Genomic DNA, 18,573 nt, shown 5'->3' on the forward strand with positions numbered 1-18,573 from the left:
ACAATGCAGGTTAGTATTTCAAAAAAGCTTACAAACTAAACTATTAAAATGTTTTTCCACTTTCCCCAATTTGTATGAAGCTTATATTGGTTGATATTCCTGATGCCCTTTTTGATAATAGCTTACCTATTATCTGTGAAAATAGTCAGAATTTAACAGCAGGATTGCCCCCTCCCCCCTTAAACTTCAACGGGGTTCACAGCTAAGGATTGTGTGAATTTCAAAGAAGATTTGGTTCAGTGAATCCCCCACTAATTGAACACAGGCAGATTCGCTCATCTCTACTCTGTATGAAAGACCTTTCAATAATGATCTAAAAGCAAAAATGGTGCTTGAAAGATTTCTTAACATGTTAGACTATTGACAATCCCTACAACATGCTTGTTATAGGGACTGCATAAAACAGCTTAGTTGGCAATAAAATTGTTGCAGATCCTTAAATGAGCCACCATTGTTCTCAGTGACTGATCTGCCCATCTTTAATCTAAGAACTATATACAGTCAAAGGCATGATTATTTTAAATCTATGTAGTGAAAAAGTACTGTTAAAATTTGGTTAAATAAAAATAACACTCCAAGCTTATCAAATGCAAAAAGACAGAAAGCAAATTTGAGCTACAAAAATGTATTGCTCAATGTTATTTTGGCACAGATGTATTGAACACAAGATTCGATTACAGAGTGACCACCACAACAAAAGATGGTGCTGTAAATTGAGCTGTATGGCAAGGGTTAACGTTACAGGCCACACTCACAAGCCTGTTACAAAGCTTTGCACATGTATAAGCCTTAAGGGTAAACACAGCGTATTTTGAAATACATGCTGCTGCTGACCACTGTGACCTTGACCCCTGCAACATCCCAGCCTGCAGCAGCTGAAAAACCCCTGCTGAATTTATCAGTCTAGGTCTACATCCCTACTCAAATCTAATTCTGACTGATGACTATGCTGGGTGAAAGACAAAGAATGATGGGAACAAAAGGAAGCCAGAGGCATGGCTCACAGACAAAAGACTAACCAAGTGACCATAGTCAGTGTAGGAAAAGTTTTAGTGTTCTGAATATTTGTGTGCAAGAAGTATAGCTGAATGGAAAATATAGTTAAACACATCCTTTAACATCTTAAACTTGGAAAAATACTAAAATTAAGTTTTATTAATTTTATATTTATGAATAGCATTATAGATTATATATAAAATTATACAATATACTGCAACCTTATAAGTTTAAAGACCAACTCAAAATAATATTCTTTCCCAGCTCCTAAGATAAAATATCAGCTCCAGCTTGCAATACTCCCCTCCTCTCCAGCGCTACTCCTCACAGATATACTGTTCTACAATCCAGAGCTGGTCATTTTTGGGTTAAATGGAGTCCAGTGTCCAGTGGACTCACAGAAGAATGCTGCACAGAGAGGTGCAGGATCTGCCCTATGCTACTAACAATACTCATGACATCATGTGACTGGATGGAAGACACCAGGAAGTAAGGTGTGTATAGTTTTTTGTTTGTTTTTCTTTATTGGTGCACGGGTTCTCCAAAGAAGGTGGGGTGAAAAGGGGTTGGACAGAGAGATCTGGAGATGGGATTCAACATGGATATCAATGTAAATTGAACAAGGAAAATACTATTTTAAAAGTATTCATTTTAAAACAAAGTCCATTGGGGAATGTATGCACATGCATCAATGCAGAGCACTAGGCATACATTTCTGCCCCTCCTGATAGTTGGAACACTTCTGCTTGATACAGAGTCATAGCCACAAAGCACAATTTTGCTTAAAGAGCAACAGGCACCTTTAGAAATGTGTAAGCATCTTAAACGCCAATCTTAAGTTGTTATTCAAGTGCAGCTTTATCTCTTGGGGAATTATGTGGTTGCTCTGTTATTCCCTTGTATTCTCAAGAAGAGCAAGGCTCACACAGTTAAGTTGGTTTCTAGTTTCTAAGGTATTTATCAATAGCCAGTAGAAAACAGCAGAAACACTGAATTAAATCAATTAAGTCGAAGCAATATTGCAATAATCAGAGTAAATGTTTAAAGCAGAACTCCAAAAAAACGATAAAATACAAATAAACCTCTATCTGCTTCTCTATACAATTGGATAAACATGTTTAACTCACATGTCTTTTTTCTGCTTTCATTACAAGTTTTATATGACTGTGATGTCATCACAGGGCTCTAATAATTCTCTCCTCATTGACAGCCAGTGGTAGTTTTTAGCAGGGAAGTGACTGGCAGCTGGATGTGGGAGCAGTGGGTGGAGCTTCGGTTGGCTGTATGGTCAATGACAGGGGAGCAGAAACACCCCTGTCATCTTTAGAAAGGTACACTGTGCACTCTGTATTTGTCAACATGCACACTTCTAGGTGATCCTCTCTTTTGCATTGTTCAACATGATTGCCTCCTGTGCCAGGTTCACACAGTTCAAAATGATCCTCTTTACTGGTATGGCTTGTTTATTTACTATTTTACTGTTTATTTAGTGAATGAGTAGGGGTAACAACTACCCCTTACTTATTCATAAGGGGAGGGGGAGCATCTGGGTGCCCCTTTTATGAAAGGAGGCACTCAGATAAGTCCCCTAGCCCTTGTCCTCATCCACATGGAGACAAGGTACTTTTCCAGGGGGTCCCCCTGGCAAAGCACCCTGCCCTTGTTGAAGGCATGTGACCTGGTGCAGGTAGATGCGAGATCATCCCCCCTTCTTTGCTCTGCCAGGCTTCTGTTCTGATCAAGGGTCTGGTAAGGGATTTTGTGGGGACCCCATGCATTTTTAAGGGGGCCCCCTAAAATTCATACTAAACCTAAAGGATCTGGTATGAATTTCGGAGGACTCTGCGCTGTATTTTTTCCACGTTTACCAACATCAGTTCATTCTGAATTACATTTGGACAAAATTCGAATGCATTCAAATTTTTATTATCAAATATTCAAATATGTTTAAATTAGTTATTTTTTCATTCTGAAATTCGGACGCATTTGAATGTCCAAAATTGCAGATTTTCGTCTGAATGTTAGTTCGGACAAAAACAACCGCACATGTCTACAAGAAGGTAACTTAAGAGAAAGGTTGTGGAACACTGGAATGCAGGATAACAGTAATATTTTAGACTTTAATCATCATCTGAACATGAATGTTCTCATCAATGTCAAACTTCTAACTTTCAAAGTTTTTCAAAACTCATAAATAAGCAATATACTGTATGTGTGTGTGCCTGTGTTTTATCTAACAATGTAAATAATCACAGCTTATGAATTAATAAGTACACCTGCTCACTGAAAAGGGATTTGGTCAAGAAAATGTTTTCTTTGTTTTGTGGTTACCTGGTTTCAGTGCTAAAATACCTTTTAAATAATTTTCACTTAGGTAAACCTTTGATGTGGCTGTTGATAAGCTGTTTCCATTTGCAATTAGGCCAAAAATAGCTGAGAAAGTCCTAATCAATCCAGTTAACAAGCTGATTAAGACTGAACTAACATTGTCAGTTCAATCTTATATAAAAATGTGAATATTAGTAAATCTAATTTTCATTGTATGATTTATTTTTTTCTATAGAACAGGAAAAGCCCATTTTATATAGGAGTTCTATATAATTGAGTAAGAGAAACTTTAACCACAGTAAGCAGAATCATAATTTATAATTTACCCCCTTCTAGAATAGATATGAATCTGGTAGAATTGGGGCTTTATTAATTCCCATAGTAGCTCAAAGCCAATTAATTTTAAATTCCTCGGTAGGAGAGAAAAAAAAGCTGATTTCTATCTTGGTCTTGAAAATACCGTACCCATCTTAGCTGACTCAATCTGCCACTCATTGTCACTGAACAAACAAACAATTACGCTAAGAGCAGTTATGGCAGAGAGCAAGTCTAGAAGACAGACAGAATCACTAACTACAAAGGTCAAATGGAGCATCTGACAGATACTGCTTATGACAAGCAGATCTAGGTGCAAACTGGCCAGCTTTTGTTCTAGTGAAGCCTTGGTAGTATGATGTTCAGTTAGTTGCTTACCTTATTCTTTCTGTCTGTATGTACTTTAATGTAATTTTTATTGGTGTAACAGTGCACATAGGATTTTGTTTTTCATGACGAGACTGCTGGATACATGCAACAACATGTACATTTTGTAGACTGTGGGTATATAGAAACCCATAAACTCCAGTCAGCAGTCAGTTTTTATTAGTCTGCCTGTACTAACGCTGTCCATAGACATATGAGGGACAGAAATGCAGACATGATCCAACTACTCTCATGCATTCGCAATCTTCCCTTTTCCGTCTATGGAGAGGACGAGAGGTACAGACCAAGCCAACCTGAACAGCTCACAGCAAGCATAACAAGGCTGCCCAAGTGCACATATAATATGTTTGAAGGATCTGTACCCCTGCTCAGCCTTCTTCATATTTAGCTTCCTCTACACTCATACACACTTTGTCCATTTTCGTTTTTTTATTATGTTCACACATTTATCATGGAAAAGTTTGAGAATGGCATTTACTATTAATACTACTATTTCATATTACAGGAGTACTAGAATCCAGATGATGTACAGTGCAGAACAAAAACTAATATAACACTTTGGTACACATTTAGGTGGTGACTTACTTTTCTTCCTTAAAGGGTTATATAGTAATAAGGAAATCAGAATCTCAGTGATGTCATGCAGGTATCACCTTTCTTGTTTTAATGTGAGCTCCAAAAGCTCCATTGTTGATGGTTAAATGTTGAGCGCTTCCAGTTCCCAGTTTTGATAACTACCATCAATTAATTTGGGTGTCCACTTTTTGGACACAAGTGAGATGCACAAACAGAGCATTTGGCATGCACTCTGAATGTGCACTAAACCCCCCTAAAACTGGGCCTTATAGTGAATCTGTACCCAGAGGATGCATGACAAAGTATTTACATACAAGCAGTAAGCACATTTTAAAACACGTCCTTCTTAATCTCTTTTTCTATGATCATAGGTAAGAAGTTAATTTTTGAAAATCCACAACACAGGCATTGAAATTGAGTGTTTCAGCATTACTTTCTATTACACCAGAATATTGGCAGGCTGCCATCCTTCTAATGTAAACAACCAGCAGGTGTTTCTAAGCTGTTAGAAACCAACTGAAGTCCTCTTTAGAGTTTTTGCAGTGCTGTTTTAGAAAGCAGCCAGAGAAATCAGGGATGGCTTGTGTTAAAGCTTTTTTTTTATTGTTTGGATAAGAATATTTACTAGTTAAATGTCTATAGTCTGGAAGAATGTGCACTTTAAAGAGTCTATTCAGTTGACTTGTTTACCACACAAAAGCACTTAGCAAAGAGTTCAGTTCTTTTTGATATGTGGCACAATGAAGCAAGGCACCTTTTTTTAAACTAAAATAAAACGTATTAATGCTGATATGTGCGTGCCATATCGACCCATGTGAAGTCTGAATTTAAATGACAGATCTACTTTAAATTCTACTTTAATATATAGAATTACCCGTTTCGATCTCCCAAACATAAACAGAACCATCTTCACAACCGACAACCAACGCTTCTTCCACAGGGTGCCATTTCATAGTCTTCACTGGAAATAGATGTTTTCTAGCATGGAAAAAACATACTCGCTCCTGCAGATTCAGAAGTGCCACTGAATTATCACTGCATACACAATAGATGCTCTGGAACAATTTTACCTATGTATGAAAAACACAATAAGAGTAATGTTTTAAATGAGAAATCTTTATCTGAGCTTCTTGTAAACATTATTTACCTGTGCCCCACCCACTTGATAACACTCAGTAGGATGTATAAAATAGAAAAAGGTTCAGTCTAGTTACATACCACAAACAAAATACAGAACACTGGGATTCCTTCAGAGCTGCTGGAAACCTGAACCCAGACTAAGAACTATGAATGTAAAACCTGTTCTCTAAATGTAAGAAAAGGCTCATGTATAAATGAGAAAGTATGCTTATGATCTTATATAAGTACTACATACAATTTCTATATTTTTTCAATAATCTGCACCCAAAATGAAGAACTTGTTCATCATAGTCCTTGCATAATTTAGATACGTTACCAGTGTATTGTTGTCTGGTATTCAGAGGCTAGCTTAGAATTTACTTTACTTTTTGAAAAATGGATTGATACAATATATTGTTTTTGCAATACAGTTTTTAAAGTATACATTTAATAAATAATAATACAGTTCTTAAAGAATGCGGTAAATGAATCATCAACAATTTATGTCAAGATGGAAAACATTTGCTTTGAAAACATATAAAGTTAAAGGAAAACTTTACATTACTTAATATATTATAAATAATTTCTACCCAAGCCCATTTGTCATTTAATGTTATTAAAAATTACCTTTCAATTCATTGTGCAGCCACTGTAAAAAAATCAAAAAGTTTTTTCGTTGTAACATGACAAACTAGTAGCTCTGCACAGTACTCCCCCTACAATTTGTATTTCAGATATCATCAGGAGGGGATCATTTTTGTGGAGATACGTTCAAAGGCTCATTTTCAGCTAAAGAGATACAGATGCTGTGACTTTTCTTACAAAAGACAATCAGATTGCTTAGGTTCTTATAATGAAGGCACACACTCTGTCTGTCCCAACCTTCCTTTGATGCATACTCTGTCTGCGAAACTAGGCTGACCAACTCTTGGGAGCTGACCTCTAGCTTGATGTCTTTTTTGGCACTGTAACAGCCTGACTGGTGACCCTTGACCATGCTGTGCCTGAGATTCTGTTTCTGTACTGCTCTCTTCTTGCATAGACTATAGCCTATTTGGTCTAAGTATTCCAGTATGTTTTGGGATGGGAGGAAACTGGAACTCAAAGAAAAATGTAATTTAGGTTCCTAGTGAATAAAGCAAATATGCTAATAGCCTGTATACTGCCAATATATTTTATTTGTTTCTAACAGGTGAAAAAAACCTAAGAGTACCTGCACCGTCAGTACAATGTACACTGCATGTTCTCTAAGTCATATCAAAGTTACCAGAATCCTAGTATTTTTAATACTCATGCTAAAACGTGTGAGCAATATGTTTGCTCCCACATGATCGAGTTGTCAATCTACTAAATTCTCCTGGGAGCATGGTGAACATCGGGACATGGAAATGTGCTCAGTTCCCATTAATAACTGGTCATGACCTCCCATCACCCCAAATCTGACATCAGTCAAATATGGAGATGTCCAGGAGCAGTTTTATACATTATAAAGGCTGCAGTGTTAATTAACTAACTACAGCTTTTAAATGGATGCATTTCTCTCTAGAAAAATGTTGCATTGTTACTGTATATTTATACATTATTCAATAACAGAATTCAAACATAATATGATAATATATACTTTTAAAGAGTGTAGCCCATGTCACCTTTTGTGAGGTGGCTACTAGAAATGTAGTGATTGCCAGAGCTGCAGTCTGTCTGGCTGAATTATAGCAGTGATGTGCCATGCTTTCTGTGCTGGGTGAGGCATCCACCAGCCCCCAAAGCTCTGCCCATGTCCGACAGAATCCCCGCCCCAATCCTACTGAAGCCCCGCCCCCAGCTCGGTAACCAAGCTGTGTGGGGAGGAGGAAGGGAGGGGACGGGGAGGAGCCTCCCTGTCCTTCACTTGCTCGTCACTGGTGAGTCACTGCTGAGGCATCGAGATCGACGGCCTCAGTGGGTTTTTTCTTTCTTTTTTTTGATTGGACAGCTTGGACCAATGGCGCTTTGCCATTGGTCCAAGCCATCCACAGAGCTCACACCTCTAACACAGAGTAGAGGCTGTGACAGCTCTTGACTTACCAAGTTAGGTTACACAAGCAGTGGGGAAGCCCGCTGCTGTGTAACCTAACTACCTGTCAAAAGCTGGAGGCAGCGCTCCGTCTATGACAGGTTACACAGCGGGGAGGCTTTCCCTGCTGTGTAACCTGTAACAAGCCGCACAGAATGGAGACAAAACTGTCAACTTCGGACTTGAAGCTGACACCTTTTTTCTTCATAATACTAGGTGAGGCTCTGCCTCACCTGCCTCCCCTGACCACACGTCCCTGAATTATAGTTGGCATTTATCTGGTTAATTCCCAGTATTCTGGCATTGATTGTACCTGCCTGAGTGGAGTGTGTCTCTGCTGCAGTGTGGGGCATACAATTAGGGGCACTGTGAGTGTGTGTGCAGTTCACCAGCTAACCACTGGGGCAGGGCAATTATACTCAAATGAATTGCCATGTGCTCATTCTGGGTCCAGCCATGGATTATTCCAGGGCTGGGAGCTGTCCAGCCTGCCCTCAGGCTGGGCCTGGGGTGTGAGTACTTGTGTATGGGAAATGTTTTGATAGCCCTCAAGCCTAAGGAAGGCCTTTGCTACTAATTTATAAGGAGAACCGGGGAGGCTGATGGCTGCTGGGGGTGCCTGGAATACAGAGGACCTCAGGAGTAAGTCTGGTGTCTCTTCTACTGAAGATATCTGCCAATCCCTATTTAACTGTGCTCCTAATGAATCTACACTGAATTGCTCAAAGGGACCGGTGAGTCTGGAGTCTATTTTTCTCATGGATGTCTTAAGTCCTATATCCTCTCATCCAGTGTGAATATGTTAATAAAGTTCTTCAGCATCATACTCCTAGCCTGGATATCAGTTCTGTTGGTCACTAGAAGTGGGCAGTTAATGCTAATGGGGCAGCTGGTTGCTAAAATCCCTAGACAGGCTATTGGCTGACCCGGGTTTTCCAGCGGCTCCTTTAGGGGTGAGCACTACATTTGGGGGCCTCACGGATGATCCAGAAGAGAATTGGCAGCTGTTTCTCCTGGAGAAGTATAGGGGGCAGTGCTTAATGAATTACATGATGAGCATGGACACTTGGGACCTGATAGAACATTCAAATAAGTTAGGGATCATTTCTACTGGCAGTGTATGCAAACTGAGTTCTCAGCAATATGTTGTCTGCAAGCGACTGCCTGGCCTTCCTGTATACTAAATCTGGCCTGATGGGAAGACAGGGCCCCTGAAGACCTGGCATTGAAAACATCTACTGCCCCTCAGGGAAGCCATCAGAATACCTGCGAGAACTGAGACTCCATCACACAAACTGCCTTCTTACAAGCGAGTTCCAGTCACCAGGTCTCAACCTCTACCGGCAACGAGGCCGCAACAGTAGAAGATGACAGTGATGATGATCTGGACGTGGAATGGTTGTGTCCATCTGAGTCCATGGATGCCATTCCATCCACTTCCACTGCTGACCAGCACTCAGGTGTGCTCTGGCCTGATGCACCTGAATTTGTAACCTGCGTGCAAGAAAACTCAGAGCTAGTAGAGCAAGACTACCAGTTAGTTCATGAACCTGATGAGGGGCTTCTGGATGGGAGTTCCTCTGAAACCGAAGGAGAACTTTTTGAGGAAAGCCACCTTGATTCTAATGAAGAACCCTGTGAAGAGACTCACCTTGAGCCCAAAGAACAGAGAGTTAAGAGAACAGTGAGATCCCCACTCAGATTAGCGTATGCCACCTCTGGAACAAGTTCAGAAGAACCTATTCCCACTGTTTGTAGACTTCCTGATTCTCAGGCCTATTCTATGGTGGTACCAGTGACTGATGTCCCCAACCCACCTCCTGACACACCTTGGTGGCAGTTTCCATTATCTAATGCATTTGTTAGGAAATATCATAAAATCTGCCTAACATCACAGGTCTAAGCTGCTGATCAACATGTAAGTTTACCGTATACGTTTATGTTGTATAACTGCTATGCTATGATTTTCTGCACTTATTTATCTCTTTGGGGGACCAAATATTTTTTGGGAGAGAGTGGATGCAGCACCGGCAGAGTATTGCCCCTGTACTATATGCAGGATATTGCTCTATGAAACACTGCACTGCTTTTCTCTGGCTAGAATGATAGCCCACAGAAATTTGGAGGAGAGACTCGTTTGGCTGCATCTGCAGCCTTGTTCTTGGATTGGTTACTGCTGTAGCTAAGAAGAAAGCCCACCTCTAACAACAAAGGTAAGGAGGGACTTGATTGGCTAGCAGCCCAGGAGAGCTGTAATTGGCTGCCAGACTGTTTAGCTCCACCCACCACCCGAGGAGAGCCGACTCCTCAGATTCAGAGGGCGACAGACACACGGAGAAAGACACAGACTGGTATGCTGCAGCCAGACTGGGGGGAGTTTCCCTTGTGTTTTGTCTCTTGTGCACTGCCAGAGTCTGTGATTCCTGTGGTCACCTATAAAGGGAGGTGCAGGCTTGAGGGGGGAGTTTCAGTATGCTATGCTACCCTTTCGCCTGATCTCTGAAGATGTGCCAACAGTGTAGTGACATCTAGAGGCAGATTTCTGTTCTGCGGCCATCATCATTTAGATTGGGGGATTCTGCAGCCTGAGTTGCAGCCATCGCCATCCAGTCATCTGATACAGTTATCAAGCTACAAATTGCTGCAAGGAAGATATATAAAGTGCATCTAAATGGTGAGAGATCTTTTGCCATCTTAGTGTGAATTGATCTTGCCTATTCCTGCTAGATCCTCCTGTTTACTGCCAATTCAGCTCTATCTGAAGGTGGTTTACAGCATCTGTTAATGTTTGTTACTCTGTGACACTTTGTGAAGATACACATTTCCATCTTCTGGATTACAGATATAGTTTTGCAAAAGGCTGAGTACTCAAACACAGAATTTAAAGGGCCCCAACGCTGGCAGACTCTGAGCGTGTGTAGAATTCCGACTGACCAGTGGTTAGCTAGGACCTACAGAAGCTAGATAGGTTCTCATAATCCATCATATTTCCTTTGGTACTTGTGGAAGGGTTTTTTTGTGTTCTGTAACTGACAGATTAATTCTTCACTCGTTCACTGCATTTCTGGTGAGGCCTTCCACTGGCGATTAAAGTGAACGAACATCAATCCTGTTTACTTTGCTGAGCTGTTGTATTGCATCACTGCATTTAACATTGTCAATTCTGTTAACCATTTTATCTCTTTTCCAGAGCTTATTGCTAGTTTTAATGAAGCCCTTTTTAAACATTCTAAATGGTGTGTTGGTGTCACTTGGATCTAGGTAAGGGTGAGTCATCACTGGGGTGGGACAGAAGACCCGTATACTCCAGCGGCCCTTGCGAGGTAAGCACTGCAAGAGCAAGCTAAGGCAGTTAAGTAAATCAATCAGCAAATTTCTACTTTGACCCAGGGAACTTTGCTATTTCACTAATGTTTAAAAGAATACTCAAGTTTTCTTAGATTTGCAACAGAATATAGATGATACTTTAGCAGAATTTTCACATTTTAAGGCATTCAACATATCTTTATATGACTTGCCTTACATTTAATATTCAGCTGCTCATTGTAACACAAAGGTCTTTAAATGCATTCTCATGCACAAGCAAACCTGTTCTTTCCCCATATAAGGAAGAAAATAGCTTTATGCATAGGAGGCACTATAGGTAGGTTGTACTTAGTTTTTTAATGCCTTACCTCCATCCTAATACACTGTCAAGCTCCCCAAAATTTCCTGCACAAGTTTTGACTTCCTGAAAGATGAAACTTAAACAGGGCTATGCAGGCTACACCCTGTCCTCATGTGACTCTTTTAGTGCCTGTTGATTGGCTGTGAGCATTTAAATATGGGGGAAGAGGGGAAGTGTCATGTGTTTCTCCATACTTAGAATCGCTTTCTTGGGGCTCCTGAGGCTAAACAGAGGTGGCAGAGCATAGGAAATGTAAGTACAGACTGCCCATGGTGCAATCTGTAAGTTTTCCTAGTATGGACAAAGTAGAAGTTTGCTTTAACACTCTACTACAGTCAGATCAATAAAAGATGGAGTTACTACATTTTAAGAAATAATTTAGTATTTTTGCATAGATTGTCTTTTTGCCATATTATTATTGCATTTTTGTTAGGTTATTATAAACTAAATATAAAATATGCCACATGAATATTTTATATTTTTATGAGCAGCCAACAGGTAAAGCTCCGCAGGTGCTCTCTAGTTCTTTAATTTTGTGTAACAGACTGTAATTTGATTCCCTGCTGTTCACTTTTATTCACAACACACAAAACTGAATAAGTAATTGGAAGAACATAACATCTACACATGGGGGAATTCAATAAAGCATGTATGACACTTTTCTGATGTTATGGCACCTAACTCATGAAAGCCTTGATATATTTTCAGTTCTGACGTGTGCGATGGCTTCAGGTAGTTCCTATTACCACCACTTTAAAATCTGTTGCTATGGCTGCAACAGATTAAAACATAATTACTGCCAGTATACAGATGAGGAAGCTGGCAAATATTAAGACCAACTCTGATCTGGAGTACAGAAAGACGCCACTGCCCAGACTGGGGCATATATGTACTGGCAAACTGTCATTAAAATACGATAGCTTTCCATTCATTGGTTGCTAGGACACCAGGCTGGGCTGTAAATGGTGCTGCTTGACTTAATTCATCTACCTGTCTCCAACAGGTACATAAATCCGGGGCAAGCAGTGACATTTGTCGTGCGGATGCACAATGTAATTCTAAGGAGTGTTGTAGACAGGGCATGTCTCAAAGTCATATTGCTCTGTAAGGAGTGTCAGGGAAATACATTCCAAAAGTAAGCAACTAGAATTTTTTTGCAAACATGGTGTCATGGAAGACCCTGTATTAAGTGTTTTTCTCTATAATGAAATGTATTTACAACTAATAAAAACATGACATAATTTAAATACAAAGAACCAAAAACCAGTATCGTTTCCTTTAACAATAAGAACTTAACAGATTATTTTATGTCATGGATTAGGTCATGGGGCTTGTGACTCTGATCACCTACTTCAGCATTTAAGTGATAGCCTTAAAGCCCAGCTTCAGTCCAATGGATGGAACCTCTATCAGGTTTTTACTGCAGTCCAACAACCGCTCTGCTTATTTCTGTTTGTATTGTCACAAACTCCCAAATAGGATCACTGCCAGCAATAAAAACTTTAAAAAAATAATTTACTTGTTAATTTTACTCTTTAAGTCTATCCAAAACTAAAAGTAAAAAAATTGTTACTTGAAGTTCTGCACTTTTAGGTCGGATACCATGATCACAAAGTCTAAAGCGTTCCATTGTAATTCCCAGTGACAAGGATCATTCTGTTTAAAGTGGACCTTCACTCCCATTATCAACCTTTCCTCCATGCAACTTTCCCCTATGCAATATGAAAAGGCCATTTTTGGCATTCCCCTCTGCCTTTATTCTTGCCTAGGAGAGAATGATGTGTCCTGCTCCTGCAGTCTACCGAAATATCTCAGTCACATATCCCAGAAGACTGTAGAAGCAGGGACACACAACCCTGGAGTCCCATCATGTGCTGGCTGCAAGAGCCCAGAAGATACAGTCCGTTTCCGATAACGTAGCAAGGGAAGATGGCAGTGCGGGATACATTCTGTGGCAGTGGAGCAGCAGATTATATCAGATGAGTATGTTTTCCCAGCAAAACCCTGCATAACAGGTAAGAGGGGATGGAAAAAAAAAGCAGAGTAGGAGTAAAGTTTCAGTTTAATAACAAGAAAAACACACCAAAAACTGTAGGATACAGTATGCATGTTACCATTTATCCAGGTCATGGTAAAGCAGTTAGTAGTCACATCCACCGGGACATGCTCTGTATGGTAAAAGTAATACCACACATTCAAATGGCTTCCTCAGTTCTCATGAGTGTACAATGTAGACCTATTTTTTTATACCTACGCAGCATTGTCCCTAATATTTTGTACTTACAGTAGCTTTCACTGCCTGTGCTTAAAATCACACAGGAAAATGTACTCATGCAAATTGACCCTTAGTAAGATTTATTTCATTGGTTCGATGGATAGATAGATAGATAGATAGATAGATAGATAGATAGATAGATAGATAGATAGATGTAATGTCTTCCTTATATTGTAAAGCGCTGCACAAACTGTTGGTGCTATATAAATCCTGTATAATAATAATAATAATAATAGATAGATATATAGATAGATAGATAGATAGATAGATAGATAGATAGAACAAACAGCAGCTGTACAGTTGAAGTAGTTTTTTTTCCCCCACTGCAGGATAGAGACTTTTGTGCTGCATGCTGACTGTCTGTCAGAGTTCTATGTATTTTATTCAAAAGGTCAAGCATTTTTTTTTAAATGTCAACTTTAGCTGACCTAAAGCTGTCTTTTAAAATTATTTTTAACTGAGCCAAAACAAAAGTGCACAGATCAATAATTAAAACAGAATATCACAGCAAGGAATCTAGCAATGTTCTGAAAATATATTATATATCCCAGCATATAAATACAAGTTTTGGCATTACAAAGCTATTATATATATCACCTTTTTCTATAATTATATATGAAATAGAAGTAGTTAATAAAATGAAAACTGTGCCATGACAATTTTCCTTACTTTGTAGTCAGTTGGGGGGACAAGCAGTTTAAGAATTGCACCAGCCTGTAAAATGAACTTGTGGAATATTTCCCCTGTGAACACATCTCTCCAAATTATAGATGAATTCTGATCACCAGAAATAAGCCAGCTTGGATCAAACTTCTCAGAACATGCATGAGGATAAAGTAAGCTGGTCACGCTGCAGTCATGGCCTCCAAATATTTTATGTGGCAATGAGCCTGGGGATAAGGAAACAGTAAAAAAAAATGTCATTTTATTCTGTACTGACCCCAGGCAAATTGACAATTCTGTGGAAAAATAACAATAATACAAATTAACAAATGTACTTCATTCAAAAATGAATTACAGATTTATTTTTAAGCACAATCACGTTGGATAAAAATGTAATATTTGCCTGACATATCCAGCCAAACACAGATGCCAATACACAAAATGTGGGAGTGCTTTCTATAATCACAAAAAAGCAAGTTGAGCTTTTTCCTGGAACAGATAGTTAGATTTCAGATGACATGCTGATTGGACAACAAAATCAAGTCTCATAATTTGTTACTGTGGACAACATATCTAATCCAGGTCATTCAAAAACAGATGATGGATGTGTCTACCTAGCCTACACTGCCCTATATATCATTGTACCAATGTCATTATTACCCTTGCTCTGTTCTATCATCAATGTCTGGAGAATGGCCTTACCATTTTTCATCTAGAATGTCATTATGAAACTCCTTTAATCACTAGACATAACCTTTATTTCTATACTTTCCAAGATGGCAGAATTCCCAATCAGCAGACATTTCTTGTCTATCAAATTCTATGATAAGTTAGCTGCTGCCACAGATGATGCTAAAGTTTTCTTCCATTGAAATTCAGGTCAACCATACGCCAATTTAGCTTATTTTGCTAGTGATGCAGATGACCAAAGTGCCATTAGCAACAATCAGTAGTTGCTAATATATCTTATTTAGAGCATTAATGCAAGTGCATGGATAATAACAAGTTTATTGCTGGTGTTACTAAGTCTCTAAAACGTTTTTGTACATTTATGTGTTTTTTTTTCTTTATTAACACAAGAAAGTATAAATAAAAAATATAATACGAGAAGAAAAGTTAACTGGATATTATATCAAGATAACAGGATATTATATCAAGATAAAAGTTGCGCTAGGAGAAAAACAATAGGGTTGATTTACTAACCTTATAAACACGCCACGAACAAGTATACACCTCTGTAGTGTGTTCCCTCCCAGCATGATCTATTGGTGGAATCTAGACACCTTTGTAGTGTGTACACACCCAGCAGGTGTGTTGTGCAAAGCCCTGCATCAATTGCAAGGTGATGTTGTGTAAATTAGCTCTACATTGTGTTGCTTGCGTTGATGAATGCAGGAATGTAAATGCATGAGCTAACCATTTTTGTCTAAACTGTGAAGCAACATTATATATGCATCGTGTGCATGATTTTTCCATACATGGCATTAGTGGAAATATGCTTTTAGAGACTTTTTGGTTGATAAATACGTTTTGCTGTGTAAAAATCACACACACCTAGTGCGTGAAATGTGTGTTTAGGTTAGTAAATCACCCCCAATGTGTCAAAAATTACCAGCTGCAGCAATGTGCAGATCACTTACTCACGCCTTCACTTTATACACCAAGCGCAGAATACTATGGATATTATATCCCTGACTTTAGCTAAAATACACTTCTATTATGATTAAGAAGGTTTTTTTTTTCCTTTGCAGTCAATTATAAAACATACTTACCTCTAAGAAGTGGGTGGTCTCGTAAGAGTCTTGCCCTTGCAGCATGTAATGCAAATGTGATAACAATGTTGCCATCTTCACAGCCACAAACTAGCTTATCAAGGCTGGCAATATACAGAGATGCAGTGACCGTAGCAAGTGTCACGCCTTCACTGGGAGTACACAGGTGATCAATGATCCCTTCAGACATTGATTTATGCCTGTCAAACATTTCTTGGAGAGTTATTGTTACCTTTAGTGGTATCTCTAGAGGGAAAAAAGCACACTGATAACCAACTGCAATGAAAGTGTAGTTATTGAACACACATAAACACATGCTATCTAGAACATAATAATTAAGTGATGTTTTTTATCTTCTTTAAAGCTGAGGTTAAGCAAACATTTGCCATTGGCAGTTTTTTTCTAAACAGAACTATTAATGAATATGTTAACAGTTAAAAACCTGTTTTAACATAATATATTATTTTGCATTTTTGCATATTCTGCATCAATCAATTCCATCACTACCAGGGAATAGAATTTCAAATTTAAAAAACAATCAGAGGTTTTTTTTTTAATAAAGACCAAGCACTTACATGAAGTGTTTTCATTAGGTTTTAAAATATGGAGCTTGTGTCTTTCATTAAAGGTAAGGTCCAACAGTTTATACACAAAACCAAGTGCAGAGAGCACTCATAGAAGTGCCTTAAAATGTAATTTCTAGTTTTATACCTGTTGCTTACAGAGCCATTAAAAACTATTGACTTCCATACATGCAAAAGGATGTAATGCAGGGTAAGGTGAATACTTACAAAAATCATTGTGTGTACTAAAACAAATTTCCAAGCTATGCCCCTTTAACACATCTAATTAGAGAGAACTTGGCGATGGTTGTGTTAGGCAGAGGGGGTGGTAAGGAGCATGCACTAAACTGCCTTTTTGAGGCTTGTGTGTATAGTACTTATTATTTTCGGTGTATTTGATTAGGATCAAAGCCCCTACGATCATCATTCTACAAAACTTGAAATGCAAAAATGAGTAGAGTACTTCTGCCATCAAACAAGGCAGGTTATTTTGTACAAACACACTCTGAAATGGGAAAAGGAATCTGTAAGGTTAAAAAGATGGGCACTATCCATATGTGTCTTCTTTCCAATTATGGTGGGTTACTGACTTGTAACAAGGATGAGCCAGTGAAGTATCACATCACCTGATATGCACAAACTTGTTCTGGGTCAGTGACTAACCAAGTAGTACAGCAATCCTCAGGATGGCAACCTAGAAATATGTTTCTATAGAAACAGGTCAGCAATGGCAGCAAGCATGTTTGTATACTAAAAAGCTCTGTTTAAGCCAATACATTTGTAATTTGTCAGAATAATGCATTTTGGATTTGTTAAGATGGTGAAAGATATAAGTATCGTAAAGTTATTCCCCCCAAATGTATGGATATGATAAATGTATTTACTAACTACTGCATGCATTATTTTGTTTCACTGTATATTAAGTAACTAATAAATATATATTTTCTTTTCTGCAAATAGAGACACGACACACTGGTATGCACTGGTACCAATGCAGATTAATTTCAACAACCCACATAAACAATATCTAAGCTGCAGTAATGCATTGCTTTCTGAATGCATAGGAAGTACAAGTTCTTACAAATCCTCATCAAAATTCAGTAATTTATCTCCAAGTTTGGTGGCAGAGAGATGTACAGTGTTTCTTCTTGCCCCAATGACCAATCTTGTATCCATAACCACTGGGTTATAGCACAGATGAAGCCAAAAATGTTAAATCTGCTTTAGCCCCTTTTAGCTCTCATTAGAGTTAGATGTGGATACCTAGGACTACATGTGAATACATAGGACTAGAGACTTTACTTAGAAAAGTATTGTTTACTAAGCTTAGTAAATAAAGTTGTAATGTGGACTTTAAATCCCTCGTCATGTGAAAAGGAAATGTAAACAGGATTTTTTCTTGGACATGATTGGATGATTGAAGCAAAAACTTAGCACATGGGGTTACATGTTTGCTAAGTAGTTTCATTTTGTATCAATATGGATTTTTATTTCTTTAGTTTTTTGGATTTCAGATACGAAATTTGATTTTGGATCCATCCGAAGTTTCATTTTGGAATGATCCGAATTTTTGTTTCGGAATGAAGTCACATGACCTTGCCTGTAATGCAACCCCCCAACAGCCAAATAAAGATCTGACTGGCCAGAGAACAGTCACATCTCCGATTTAGTTTAGTTTTGAATTAAATTTAGATGGATCTGAATTTTGTTAAACAGACATTCAGATTTGTTCGCATTCAGACGCGTTTGAATATTCGAATTTAATGAAATTTGTATGAATATCCATTCGGAACTAAACAAAATTTATGTCTAATGCTAAAGGTGCCCATACACCTTACGACCATCGCAAGACTTTTGTC

General features: G+C 38.6%; 1 protein-coding gene across 1 annotated transcript in view; it reads right to left on the minus strand.

Moving 5' to 3' along the window:
• Nucleotides 1–18,573, minus strand: part of WDR72 (WD repeat domain 72) — a 150,333-nt gene that overhangs the window by 102,293 nt on the left and 29,467 nt on the right. Inside the window, exons 10-12 of the mRNA XM_018575972.1 lie at nucleotides 16,152–16,397; nucleotides 14,386–14,606; nucleotides 5,477–5,672 (exon numbers count right to left, since the gene is read on the minus strand). Of these exons, the coding sequence (XP_018431474.1) occupies nucleotides 5,477–5,672; nucleotides 14,386–14,606; nucleotides 16,152–16,397 (663 nt within the window). The remainder of the gene's footprint in view (nucleotides 1–5,476; nucleotides 5,673–14,385; nucleotides 14,607–16,151; nucleotides 16,398–18,573) is intronic.

The sequence above is a fragment of the Nanorana parkeri genome, unplaced genomic scaffold (genome assembly GCF_000935625.1).
Source record: "Nanorana parkeri isolate BGI_ZX_2015 unplaced genomic scaffold, ASM93562v1 scaffold55, whole genome shotgun sequence".
Taxonomy (NCBI): Eukaryota; Metazoa; Chordata; class Amphibia; order Anura; family Dicroglossidae; genus Nanorana; species Nanorana parkeri.